The following is a 14,731-nucleotide window of genomic DNA, read 5'->3' on the forward strand; positions in this document are numbered from 1 at the left end:
ACCCAACTGTGTTCAGTGCGGCTAGAGAAATGCTGAATGGAAAACCATCAAATCCTCCAGGAATTTAAATACTTTCTGGTATAATGTGTAGAACTGATTACTATGGAAAAATGTAAGTCCATTTTAAAGGATTGAGAAAATGGTACTCATGGTCAATTGTGATTGCTCCTACATTTTTGCTGAAGTTATTTAGAGAATTGTATCTGTTTATGCATCATAACTGGATCTTTGTCCTTGATCTTGTATTACATATTAACTGGATGTTGTGTTCACTTGTTTGTAGTGTATGATAGTTATATTAGTCTGTTTGATTGTTTGTGATTATTGTTGTAACAATGTTTATGCTGCTCTCTTGGCCAGGTCACTCTTGAATGAGAGATTTTAATCTAATTAGACTTTTACCTCGTTCAAAAAAGATATATTGTATATATCCAGAGATGTAATGTTGTTTTATAGAGGAGCTCCTGGTTATTAAGAGTCACAATCCACAGGCTGCAGTGTGAGGTATCATATTTACTGTACATTTATCTAGTCAGCCAGAATGCAGAAGGCCCATGACAAAATCTGGCCAATGCCAACCACCCATTAGGGTTTTCAAAGATAAACTAGCAGCCACAGCAGAGTCTGTCCCAGGATGCAGATGGAACCTGCATGGACTTGAGAAGCTGATGGAGTGGGCCCAGATGAGCCAAGTAACGGTCCATAGTGCTAAGAGGAAAGGAGGAGAAAAGGAAAGGAAAGGTGGACAACAGCAACAGAAAGGACCTGCAGAACAGTGGTGATGAGCCAGGGAGCATGGACCACATGGGACAATGCCATGGAGTGGTAAGTGACCCGGGCGAGCCGTGGAAGGCCCAACTGGATCAAGTTCCTTGTCCATACAGCCTACAATGTGCTTCCCAGCCTCTTAAACCTCCATGCAATGGGGCAAGGCAGAGGCACCAGCCTGTCCACTTTGCTAAAAGGATGGAATCTTTGAGCACATCCTAAGCTGGTGCACCAAGGCACTGGAAGAAGGGTGGTACAGATGGAGGCACGTGGGCTAGGAAGACTCACCCCTCAAAACAAGCCATTGCCTTCGCCAGAGCTGGAGAGCAACCAGGACCCTCTGTGAGAACAATAGCAGGAATACTGGCCACTGCATGGGAATGGAAGGTAAAGGTGGACCTTGAGAGGCAAATCAAGTTCTCACAGCACATTGCTACCACCACCTTTACACCTGATGGGGTTTTGGTGTCCAATTCCACAGAGCAAGTCATGCTCCTGGAGTTGACAATAATGTTGGAGGACTGTCTGGAAGAGACATTTGGGAGGAAGCTCACCAAGTATGATGGTCTGGCAACAAGAGAGCATGATGCTAACTAGTAGAGGTTGGGTGCACGGGCTTAGCAGCCTGATCTCTAGGTAAATACCTTAGCTCACCGGGCATTTAGGGAGAGAGAAGCAAGTTTGCCATGTGGAGAAAAAGCTTGCATCTGATCAGCCTAAGTTGGGTATGTATGATGTTGAAAGATCAGAAACACCTGATGATTCCAGGAACATTACTGAAGATGTGTCCAGAATTATCAGTTGATATATTAGCAGGTTAAAAATTGAAGGTCTTAGTACAAAGGATGTCATGTTGTAAAGATTGTAAAGCCCTCTGATGCCAATATGTTATTAGAGGCTGTATTAAAATTAAGTTAATTCAACATTTAAAGTGAGCATTATAGATTTTTAAGTACAACTGAACATTTAGTTGTGACTTATTTTTGGTTGGAGGTTCAATTAGGCTGTTTCTGATCACTTCCTTTGCACAGGGCAAGTTCAAAATTAAACATACAATATTTCATCACTTTGTTGCATGTTTTGTATGCAATAACCTTTTTCTGTAAATAAATTTGATTAATTACAATGTAAAATATGCTATTTGTCCGGAAGAGACAAATCCTCTGTAAACTGTGTAACATCAGATCATTTCTCTTGTAAAACTAAATGTGCTTGAATCTAAAAATGTAATTATCTTTTCTAACAATCAACACCAGTTGTCTCAACAAACATGTTTTTATTAGGTAACTAGTAATAATACTACTAAATAAACATTTGTAAAAATATATAATACAAAGAGTGGGGTTCAAAAGTCTGAGACCACGAATGGGAAAGTGCTCTCAGACTTTTGGACCTCACTACGTATATATATATATTTACATATATATAATTCAATATGACACACAATTAACACACAGACAATATACAGAAAAGACTTTGATGAAGAGTATGCCCATACAGTGACACTGCATTTAGTATAAGTATTAAGTATGCAGAGGTTAATCATTACATAACATTTGTAAAAATGAATATTCCAATATATACTCACTTCCCCTGATTGTGGATCACAATGCACAGAATAGGAATAATGTATCTCCTGTTTTATGACAAAATGTCATGTGTACACTATGCACTCTCTACAGTCCTGCAGTTGATAAGAGGTTACATTACATAGCCATCAAAAGCCTCAAACAAATTATATAAATATACAAAAACAAATAGAGGTTAATACAAGTTGCCTGTATAAAATATAAATATTAGGTCTGCTCATTTCATACGGTTTATATCAAAAATTACACCATCAATGGACCATCAGATATGCCGCTAATACGCTTTGTTGCCACAATGATGACGATATTAACATAGTTTTGCCCATCAGATTTGTACATCTCTCATGTCAAATCTTGGAAGAATAAAATTTCAAAGCTTCCAGCTCAGTATGTGTGACTAAGGGACAGTTCTTTGGTCTCCACAGCATCCACTCCATCAGGCCAGTCCAGCTCTGCTGCATCACTGGTCCAGATCGTTGCTGTCATGGCTGAGGGGCCGATAGTGGCGTTGGCAAAACTCCCTGATGCGACCACAAGCCTCCACCATCATCACCTCCGGCACTGTTACCACAATGCGGAAGTAGTTGGGATACTCAAACGCCTGGGAGAGGAGAGAACATGAACACTCTTAGACTGTATTAAACTGATAGACCTAATGTTACTTGAATGTCAATGTAAAATTTTAAGTGTGTTTGCACGGACTGACAAATGATAAAGAGGATAGGGATGGCGTCTTACCGTGGCAGGCAGACAGAAGACAGACTGCTCGGTCACCAGCCGTTCAGTAAAGTCAACGTCGTTTTTAAAGTCTGGGAAGTGATCCATGTGAATTCCCACCTGAAAAAGCGTGCACAAATACAAATTTTCTTGTAAAAAAGTCAAATTCATCATCAAACCTCCATTAAAGAAATAAAACTAGAATGGTACAGAGGAAATTTATATATTCTGATGTACAGAGAGCAGACAGATTAGATTGGAATCTGAATCTGAATCTGAAACATGAAACGTTACTATTGCATAGAAAAAAGTGTCTTTCCTGCCAAAATTCTGTTGCTTCATATTATTTTTTTAACATCTGCACTAACTACATAAACTGAAGACAACTAAAGACTGATGAAGTCTGCCTTTATGACCTGAGTATGCATTGCACTTGTGGTACTGACCATGAGGTACATGGCTCCTGAAGGCATGATGGGGTTCAGGCCGGGGATGGTGGACAGTTCATTGAAACAAATCTCCGAGTTGGACTGAGGAAGAAAAAAATAAACCATTCAACGACATTGTGATATTTTCTAGTCAGTGTTTCTAATATAATGAGTATTTGTAAGTGTTTACAATACCATAAACACATTATTAAGACTAATATGGCTAATATGTCCAGGGCATATTGACAATATTTTGATCCAGTGGAATGTAGAGATGGATAAAAATATATTGTATGTAGAAAGATGACACTGGCGAGTCATCTTTTATTAACCTGCTGTTTACCTTGAGGAAGCTGAGGGTGTGGTTGTAGAAGCTTTGTGGTGTATTGTTGAGGATGCTGTCCAGCGCACCCTGCACAATGCTGCAGGCGCCCAGAATACGCTGGGTCAGTTTCACAAGACCTTGTCGAATCTGCAGAGGAAAATCACTGCATGTGTGAATAAAAATGTGTAACAATCATTTGCTGGAGTTTCTCAATTCTCTCTGTATTGGATATGTAGTTGATGTAAAGAAAGACACACCTGAGATCCAAATATCTCATTCCTGTCATGGATGAGGATCCATCCCATCCTCCAGCCGGGAACCAGCCAGCGTTTAGCCAAGCCACCGCAGGAAAGGACAGGAACGTCACTGCTGAGAGATGCCAAGGAGGGACTGCAACCCTGGAAAACCTGTGGATAGAAGCAGGGACCAAAATGAAATATGTTAAGATGGCAAACTCGTCCATAGGCATGGGTCACCATTATGTTCTATGATAGTGGCCTTGATGGCAACTTTAGGCTGTGTTTTTGAATTTTAAGTTCATGTTTAGGAAAGTAAAAAAAGAACTGGGAACCCTTGAACTCCAACGTTTAAAAAAACATCCTACACAGCATACACTGTGATTTGTAAACTTGGTGAAAAGTAGTGAATGTTGCATCTTTGAGAAGCTGAAGCAGCAATTAATCATATTTTAGGCCGCTTGGGGGCAGTGCAAACCGCTATAAATAAAACCACGTAATTAGCAAAGTTATTATGTCTAACAACGTATTAGCAAACGTAAGCCTATTTACACATCCAACAAAAATGGAGCAAATTTGCATTCATTTTGAGTTGTGTTTGTATCCACCTGGTGAACGTAAGTATGATAAATATCTATTTAGCAGCTGAATGCTCTGATACGTTGACCATTTTTCATAATTTATGACAAAAATATAATATGTCTTTTACATATAACATTATGTGAACCTGTAAAATGGTTTGGAAAACAATTATTTTAGCACTATAGAGGAATACAAGCATGTATTTTAATTCAAATATTGATTATATAATTGTGGGGTTGAGGGATAAAGAATAAGAGCGAACAAGTAAAAGAGGACAGAGAGAGGATGATATAGTAACCACAGTCTGAGGTCCTCCCACAGAAAGCTGGTTCTCATTAAAACCATCGAGTATATTTGACACTGGAGTGGGGAACTGCCCCACATCCTATTGGCCGGACTGTTATGAATGACATAACAGCAATTTACTTCTGAAATATGCCTGTATAGCTCTCCCATTTAAAGCACGTTTTGGGTTGTGGCTGCTCCACTCCCCCGTTTCTGAAATCAACTATGTAATTATATTAAAATACTGAGAGGTCCACTCGGGTGTACAAAGAAAATCTGGATGTAAATGAAAATGGAGCAGACATTGAGCAATCTAAACGAGCTATTTCAATACAAATTTGAATTAGAAGTATGTAAAAAACCGAATAAACCATATTCTGCACATCTGCACAGAGAAGATCTAGATTGAGCTGACATGCGTTGTAAAAGTATTATTTACTGCCAGGGGTCTTATGGAGGAGAGGGACAAGGGGAAAATTACCCACAGACTGAGTCTAGCTGTGCTGGTGCAGTTTACAGATACCCTGGCCCCTTAGCCCACGAAACACTCACTCATTTAAAAAAGGCCTCACTAGCACCCCCCACAACTGTCCACCCATCACACGCCCCCCAACTCCTTCTGAGTTTCTGCTGCACCTAAACCCAACATCTGCATTAATTGCAAACACATGTAGCCGAAAAAGTGCAAAGTCATTCTGGTCTGCTAGTCTAGAATGTGAAACTGTGGTGGGGGTTGGTGGATGCACCCAACAACCCTGACTCTAAACTTTTCCACTCACACAAGCTCCTGCTACATAACAAAAAAAAGTGCAATAGCAAGCCGTCACAATTCATTCTTTCTTTCTGCAAGTGATAGGCTGTTTTTTGTTGTTTTTGTTAAGGGAGTACATTTCTTTCTGGTATCGTACTCTACAGCTTCTTTTGTGAATTTTCTATTATCTTCACCGTTCAGTACAAGATATTTAGTGAGAGGGAAGATGTTTTGGCAATGCTTGATGCCTTTACGCTTACTGAAAGATATTTTGATCAAAAGAGAGGAGGATGAGAACATTTGCTGTCCCTTAAGAAATCAATGAAGATTTATTGAAACATGAAACATCTTTGCAACAGTGAACTGTGACAACCAACAGTGTTAGCAGCCATTAATCAAACTTTACGGATTGCAGAGTTGATAGTGGAGTCGGTTTCAAAAACCCCCCTCAATCCCCCAACACCTTTCCAACGTTGGAATGACAGGCCAGTGAAGCTACTGGTTTTACATTAATTAAATAAGTGTTTTATGTTGGTTGGGGTCAGTAGGTTACAGAGAGATCCCACAGACACAATGTTCTGTGGAACATCAGTATCTGAAGTAGGTGAGTTAAGGACCTTAGCAAGATGGAAAACTGTTACTTGCTTCTTACAGTAATTTCATGGTTGATCTTATTATCAAGGGAGGACGTGAGTGAAGTTCTACTATCAAACTGTACTGCGACCTCAGCTACTTTTATAACCTTTCTGTTAGTGTTACCCTACAATTACAGTACATCTTCTCTGCACACAGCAGATCATCATTCTTTCTCTACAAGCACTTCATAAACCTCATGATTTGATGAATAGACCAGACCTCTGTTCATTTGAATATCACATTACCAATAATATCTTTCAAAGGTACCTAGATTAATGCTATAATCTGCAAGACAGTGACAGCTAAATAAAGACTAAAAACTGAAGTTGGTCAAGTGATATGCAACTCACCAAATGCTGTATCATCTTATCAGAAAGGTACCAAAGTGGAAAACTACTGCACCTAGACAAATTACCTCTAACCTTATGTTCACTTGTTTATTGATCTGGCAAACAACATTCAGCCTGCCTGTGTGTATGTGCGTGTGTGTGTGTGTTCATTTCTGTCTGTGTGTACCAGAGACCGAGTGCATTCGTATGCATGACCTTCAACTTAGGTTCAATAGAGTTTTTTCCAACAATGATGGACTGAATGTGCTGATAATGTTGTTTTCTGAAAGTCAACATTTAAACTTGGCTTTTTTTATGCTTCAAGGGTTGCATCGCCCACTCTTTGTCTCTGAGATTTGTCTTCACCCCAAATACAATGGAGCTATGGTGCTCACAGCATTAATATATTACACTAAAAAAAATTATGGTGTCCATGTTACTTACTAACCTTAACCCTAACCACAGTTTCTAGTTCTGATTCTAGAGAAAGGGGCCTAGAGAGAGTTAGAGTAAAGATGTATTAAGAGCAGGCAAAGCTCATTTCAGAGGCAACGACATTGCAAAAAAAAAGTTCAAAATAAGTTGTGAGTGAGCACAATAAGATGTGAATTTGCTTTAGGTGGCTTGAATAGAGGTAATGAGTGAAAAACACAAAGTTGAAATTGTTCCAACTTGGCCTTGTGGTATGCTAGCTAGCTACAGCTAACGACTGTAGATTCACATTCAATAAAGACAGACTGCATAAACTTTGCCTAACTGACACAATGCTGAAACCTGCTAAATTGCTAATTTCTAAAATGCTAAATTATATATTCTCACAGGGATGCTGTTTCTGAGATGTTGCTGCTGTATTGATGATTAGGCAGAAAAGACTGCAATGTCCAGAAGAGAATTTTAGATTTTTGAGAATGGTCTGAATATCATGAGAAGAAAATTGAAATATTTAGAGAATTTGTAGTTGTAGAATTTGTAATTTTTAAAACCCATGAGAATTTAGAGTGTGCATGTCCAAAATGTTATTACAGGTGCTGGATCGAAAAACTAACTCCAGGCATAAAATATCAATACTCTGGATGGCACCGCTTGCCCTTGCTGACCCGTTGCTGACCCGTTGCTGCCCGTTTACCCAGCTGCTTATTGGTGGCTGCTTCCTGGCCTCATTCACAGTACGTTTCCCCTAATCCCCCCTGTGCTGATGTGAGGTTGTCCATCCACCATCAGAGCCAGAGCAAAAACCACCAACTAAAACGCAACCTCTGCCTTCACATGTCATGTGCCTCGCTAGTGTTACATGAGGCCCTGTAGAAACCAGCCAAGCCCACCTGCCAACCTGTCCTGAGATGTGACTTGTGTTGGTATGTAGCTGTACTCACCATGTCGTTGTAGATCTCATCAGCCAGGATGGGAACACAGTGTTTGGAAGCAACTAGAATCAAGAATTACCAAAAACATATTTAGTTATGAGATGGATCATGTATGACATTGTTTCAAATAAAATGAGATTTTCTTTCCTGCTAAACGGCACAAAGCTGCTAACCTTTGAGGATCTTCTGTAGATGTTCCTTGTTGAAGACGGAGCCACATGGGTTGGAGGGATTAGTGATAATCATGCAGGAAGTCCTCTCATCGATCAGGCTCTCCATGTGTTGCAGGTCAATCTCCCATGACTTCTCTGGCTGTGGATCAAAGATGTATGTCAGGATGAGGGCAGAAGCTTTATCTACAGAGAGTTAAGTTGCTGTAATGTTAGAGGTTGCACCAGGAAGGTAACAACAGCCAGTACAAGGCTGTTAAATATCCATTACAACTGCGGTTGACCAACAACCTGAACCTCAAGAATGTCATCAAGATTACATGAGCTAATGTGCAACAACAATGAAAATGTCATAATTTCCAGTCACACATTTTGGGAAATACATTTCTTTCTAGGCTAACCATGTCCTGATTGTGTTATTGTACATGTACATGATAATAAAGTTATTTTTGTGCTCCAAATTCACGCTGTACTTAGGCTACCATATAGTGCACTGCATTTACCCTCTGCCATTATATTTGAGTGTCCGAATGATGAGTGTGTAAATATATCGACTGTGTAGTGCCCTCAAAAATCCCGCAATGCAATGCTCCACATTTTTAAAGATGTGAAAACTACCATCACACAACTCTATAACTGACGGTAATGACACAAAATGACAATGATGAGTTAGTTAGTGTCTGAAATCTTGATTTGCTGCTCACTATTGAGCGAACTCTTTGAACTCTTGTCTATTATATAGGACTATAATAGTATAAGTGAAAAAGGTAGTGATATCAGATACAACCAGGGATTAATTTGATAGTAATGGCAAAGAGAACATTTTCTAAACTCTAGAACTTTAAATAGATTTTACTTTCCCTTCAAAATGAAAGGGATTTAAGGTAAGTGTGTTTTTACCAAAAAGAGAGGACAGAATAAACAGTATCGAGGGCCGTATGGATGGTGCTCCCTCCTACGTACCAGCAGGTTGTAGAGTTTGACCTCAATGCCCATGGAAACAGCCAGAGTCTTATATAAGGAGAAACCTGGGCACGGGACCAGGATGTTGTCCCCTGGGTTACACAGGACACTGATAGCCAGGTCAATGGCCTGACTGCAGCCACTGGCCAAAATCACATCCTGCAAGGGAGGGTGGGTACATCTTATTTTCAAGAGCATAATCAATAGAACCATACATGTCTCCAACACATACACCATAAATCTTCTGTTGTTTAACTTGATAAAGTCACAAGTAGACTTTATCAAGACTTGCACCTTGATGTATTACAGTCAGATGACAGATGTAGTATATGAAGTATAACAAGTGTTAAATCATGCTGCTGAGTCATTTTCATTCCCTAACAATGTGGTTACCGTGCACTTAAGTAGCTTTAGAGGTAGAATAAGGCAGAGAATGACACTGGAAAAATGAGTTAAAAACTGTGTCAGCAAAGGTAAAGAAGTGTGTAGCAAGTGAGCACCTCGGCTTCCAGTGGGGCTTCAGGGCAGCTGTAAAAGTTGGCCACTGCCTTCCGGCTCTTCAGATAACCTACCACCGGGTCAACAGAGATACATTAGTTAGACACAAACCTCAAAGCCTGCAGGATGAGGTTTAGCCAGTTTGTTTGTCTAGTTACTGTGACTCACCGACAGAAGGAGCATAACCGTTGAATTTTTGGGAATCTATGGCGTCTTTCATGGCCTGAAGCACCGCGTTGTCTGTTGGCAGGTTTCCAAACACAGTTGGATCACCTGGAAAGCATGTGATAGTAAACGAGCAGTCAACACTGAAAGAAAGCTGAAATTTGCAAACACAAGTCCTGGGATAAAGGATACATATATATGTAAGAAACCACATACTTCTTATACATTTCTGAAAGATAAAGAGCTAGTAAAATTGTGGTCAAACAAAAATAAATACATCAGTAAACATTGATTGGACAGTCTACCATTGCACTTGCCTTTTTAATGAGCAGTTGTATTAGCATTATATAATATAATTTATTGGTCTATTATGTTTCCAGTCTTAGATATTAATTGGAAATCTAATGTGGTATTTATTTTTTATTGATTATAGTCACACATTATCGTATTAACCTGCAGAAAACATCTGATTAATATTTTATTGCTTGTTGGAGAATTAATTAATCAATTAATAATGACTAATTGAAAATTTGCATTGCTCATGAGCAGGAAAGTAGTTTCACCAGAAGTTTTTTAATCACCAATTCAGTCATTTTTGCCCCTGACAGTGTGCAGAAATCTTCTCACCTATGGAAAGAGCAATCATGGGTTTATCCGGGTTTGGGGTGAGCTTCATGCCATCCACAATGGACCTGATGGGATTGAGTGTGTTTTTGGCCATCTCTGAGGGCTTCACTTCCCATTTCTGCCTGCGGCTTTTGGCTTTGGCAGGATACAAACTGCCATTCACACTGACATGGTGGATGCCGTTGGCATGCACTCCTTTCCCATTGACTCCGCTCCCATTCAGGCTTTTGCCATTGACAGTAGTTTTGCCGTGAACTCCATTCCCATTCATCTGAACCAAGTAAGACTTGTTTTCCATCTTGGAACTGATGAGGATGATGGACAATGAATGTTAGAGAAGTAATATAAAGGGATTTTTTTTTTTTAGTCCATTACATTTATCTCACAGATAGTTATGTTACATTTTAATTAAAAAAACAAAACAACTATGTGATTATAAAGTAAAATGAATTGTTACAGATTAAACTACCGAACAATGTAATACATATTAAAATTAGCCCCGCTTCGATCAGCTATAACTTGAACATGCCCCTTACATAACAATGAATCTATCATAATATATCAATTATATGAGTACTTCTACTTTTAATACTACTCAACCTTTATGTTAGTAGAATTTAGCATGCATCACTTTTACTTGTAACAGAGTATTTTTTACAGTGAGATGTTGCTGCTAAGATCTCAGTTCTGTTTCCACCACTGGACAACTGCAGTAAACCTACCTCAAAGTTGTGGCTTTATTCATAAACCAAGAATAATCAGAACATGGTAAAGATTATAATCAAATACCAAAAAAGTGTATTCATAATTGTAAAACTCTTGTTCAGCCTTAAAAATATGCTATTAATCAAAATCCTGCATATTGAGAGATTCAAATAAAAACATAAGGCTCTGCTGGATTCTTAACATTTTATTCATTTATTTATTTAAAAAAAAAATCCCCATCCCATATATTGAGCTTTCTTAAACTGCTTCCTTACAAAGACCATCTTGACCACCCAGTTGTCAGATAATCCAAATCATAAACGTACCCATTCAATCATCAAAATCCCTAAAAAGAAATTTTGTTCTAGCTTTTTGTTTTTCCTCTCCCCATTTAACCGACAGAGAAGAGATTCACTGCAGTTGCACATAAGTTCAATAAAGATCATAGTCTTCATCAATGGTGAAATAAACCTTCAGGGGCCCGTACTGTAGCCTACTATCACATCAATCAAGACGCTGCAATTGCATTGTTTTTTTAATTTCCTATTTAAAAAAAAGGCTAACTGTTGTAAACCTTCAATTATTTAGAAAACATGCATTTAATTTTCATGCAACTCCATCTATAGCTTTTTTTTAAATTGTCAAAGTATACATTTATTGAAATTTCAAAAAACTTACCTCATTATACAGGCTATTCAACACAAAGTTTCTCAAACAGTATAGTAGCGCAGGATAATAACTTTCACACTAAATGAATTCTGAGGGATGTTATTTGCCGGTTTTATAGCAGGATTCACGAAAATGGGTGTTGAACCCTGTCCTTATTTCCATTGGTGGAGGCTGAGGGTTGTGCCATTACACCCCTCTTACATCACTAATCAGAACCATACCAGTTCAAAACCTAAACGACATCTATTATCCGCCTTTGAACAGGTGGGTGGGGGGATCTCACGTAAGTAGAGAGGACCCCCCCCCCCCTCCCTCCCTCCCTCCCTCCCTCCCTGTAGCGTCTGCAGGAGTGCGTCATGCGCATGTGCCTCCAAATAGAGAGGGCGCAAAGTGCAGGTGCTTTAAGGTGGTGGGTGCAGGAAGGAAAATACCTATATATTCAACTTAGGTAATGTATCTTTTATGTATTGTTAAGTGTCTTTAAATTATTAGTAGCCTAAGCACTTTTTTTTTTTTTTTACTGATTTTAAAACAATATTACAATTTTTAGGATACATGACCCACTTGAGATGAAATCCTGATTCAAGTATTGATCTTAAAGGATGGATTCACCATTTTTCAAGTCTGTCTCAGAACAACAGTCAGGTGTCTATACGAACAGTGCATGAGGTTTTCCTCTCTATAATGATCCCTCCTGTTCATACTGACTATTAAAAGATCCTGTCATAATGAACTATAATATAAGTGATGGAGGACAAAATTCACAGTTCTCCTTCTCTGCAAAAATGTATTTAAAGGTTTTTCTGAAGCTGTCACACTGTGGATTTTGTTCTCCATCACTTAGGCTACATTGTAAGTGAATTATGAAAGGATCTTCTAATGGTCATGATTACAGCAAGAAATGTAAATTTGGGCTCCTGACTGTTGTTTCAAGACTTGAAATAAAACTCCATGTACTTTACCTAAGTAATTCTATTTCATCCTGCTTTATACTGCTACTGAACCGCCACATTTCACAGGCAAATATTCTGCTATTTAAATTTGACAGTTTTCAAAAAATGTGATGCACTGTTATAAATAAAACCATCCAACATCAGAAAATTGTATTAAAACTTGCAGAATTTTTGTGACCTGACATGCCAGATGGGCATCCTTGGAAATTGTTTGGAAAGAGGCAGGCGCTTTCAAAAAATACTTGGCAGGTGATTGGCTGAACCATCAATCTATCATCATGCAAGGCGGCTAGATTCATGATGCTAATTGGTTTGAACCACTGGTATGCCAGACACAAGCGCTTAAGTTGAGGCATGACAAGATGGATTCTTGTGTGATGCTGTGATGTTGTGATCTCAAGAATCAAGAAGAAAAGTATTTTTGGGAGTCAGGTCAGGTCTAACAGTGCGATGACCAGAGGAGCACATTAAAGACTAATGACTGGACATCATTGTTGAAGTACATGTATTATAATATAGTTTATTGATTTTGGATCTTAGAAACTAATCTAAGGATATAGTTATTTTAACTTGATTACAGTCACACATTATTGGATTAGTGTGAAGAGTATGTCTGATTGAAAATTTGCATTGCAGGGAAGCACCAAAGTGGAGAAGTCAGTAATTTTTTCACTGACAGCATGCAGACACCTTCTCATCTATGGAAAGAGTGATCATGGGGTTTATCTGGGTTCAGAGTGAGCTTCATCCCATCCACAGTGACCCTGATGGGATTGAGTGTGTTGTTAACCATCTCTGAGGGCCTCACTTCCCATCTCTGCCTGCAGCCTTTGGCTTTAACGAGATACAAACCTCTATTCACACTGAATTGGTGGATACAGTTCCCATGCACTCCTTTCCAATTTATCTCAGTCATCTGAAGCTATCCAACATCGTAATAATGATCCAATAACATAATATATAATAATAATAATAATAATAATAATAATAATAATAATAATAATAATAATAATAATAATAATAATAATAATAATAATAATAATAATATAGTAGGCTAAAATACTCACATACAGTAATGCTGGACCATTACTTGTATTACATTACTTGTATTTTTACATTTTGGTGTTATTTCTTTTAGGAACGTGTTTTTCCTCGACTACTGTGTACATGACGTTCTTATGTAACAACCTTTCCTGACTCATTCATCCACGTCAAAAAAAGAGAGAGAGAGTGATATCAGAGCTTTGAAAGATTTGGTCTGGTTCCAGTGCTACAATAATCAATGTAACACAGCAAACAGCCCCCAGTCTGCTGTAGTTTTGGACAGAATGCAGACGTAACATCTTGTCAAATATACAATATGAGGAAATCTTCCAGAGCGTCCAATTTCTGGGGCGTTGGCACAGTGCACAGTATCTTCAACACACCATAGTCAAACCCTTAAATCTCTTGATAATATCAAATTACATCCCATTCTTCTTCATGAAAATGACACTTCATCTTTTTTATGGGCTGCAAAGTTTGCTTCCGGTAATACTTCAGTGATCCATATCGCTGAAGAAACCTTCAGGATTTCATCTTACTCAGCTGCTGGCCGTGCTTGAGCTTGATGACATGACCCCATGATGTTACGTAATGTGTATGCAGTTGTAGATATCTCCAGAACACTGGTCTGGATAAACGCTTCTGTTCTTGTTTTTTTCAACCATTTCCTTCAACAACATGACTTTTGAAACTCACAGGTGCAAATATTTAATGAATGATGGCTGAATTTTATTGACATTCGAAAACATATGGTTATTCACTTTCTTGCAGAGAGTAACATGAGAAGACCTAACTTTCTGCACTGTGAAGCAAATCTTTATGCTCTATAAATAAAATTAACTTTGAGCACTCTCATATAGCTGGAGCAAGGAGACAACCCCACATTAATGACAAAACTCCAGGAAGGCACTGTGCCAGGCCAAACAC

At 38.6% G+C, this 14,731-nt stretch overlaps 1 protein-coding gene across 1 annotated transcript; it reads right to left on the reverse strand.

The window, feature by feature from the left end:
* Positions 1-2,024: 2,024 nt before the first annotated feature.
* Positions 2,025-11,949, reverse strand: tat (tyrosine aminotransferase). Its single transcript, XM_062421434.1, has 12 exons — positions 11,817-11,949; positions 10,434-10,738; positions 9,810-9,914; positions 9,644-9,711; positions 9,144-9,302; positions 8,184-8,322; positions 8,020-8,072; positions 4,085-4,234; positions 3,846-3,974; positions 3,521-3,604; positions 3,096-3,194; positions 2,025-2,958 (listed from the first exon to the last, which is right to left on the reverse strand). Exons 1-12 carry the CDS (start codon positions 11,819-11,821, stop codon positions 2,818-2,820), a joined length of 1,437 nt encoding a protein of 478 aa, XP_062277418.1. The 5' UTR covers positions 11,822-11,949; the 3' UTR covers positions 2,025-2,817.
* Between the last annotated feature and the right edge of the window lie 2,782 nt (positions 11,950-14,731).

This window comes from Scomber scombrus, chromosome 6 (genome assembly GCF_963691925.1).
Source record: "Scomber scombrus chromosome 6, fScoSco1.1, whole genome shotgun sequence".
Lineage (NCBI taxonomy): Eukaryota > Metazoa > Chordata > Actinopteri > Scombriformes > Scombridae > Scomber > Scomber scombrus.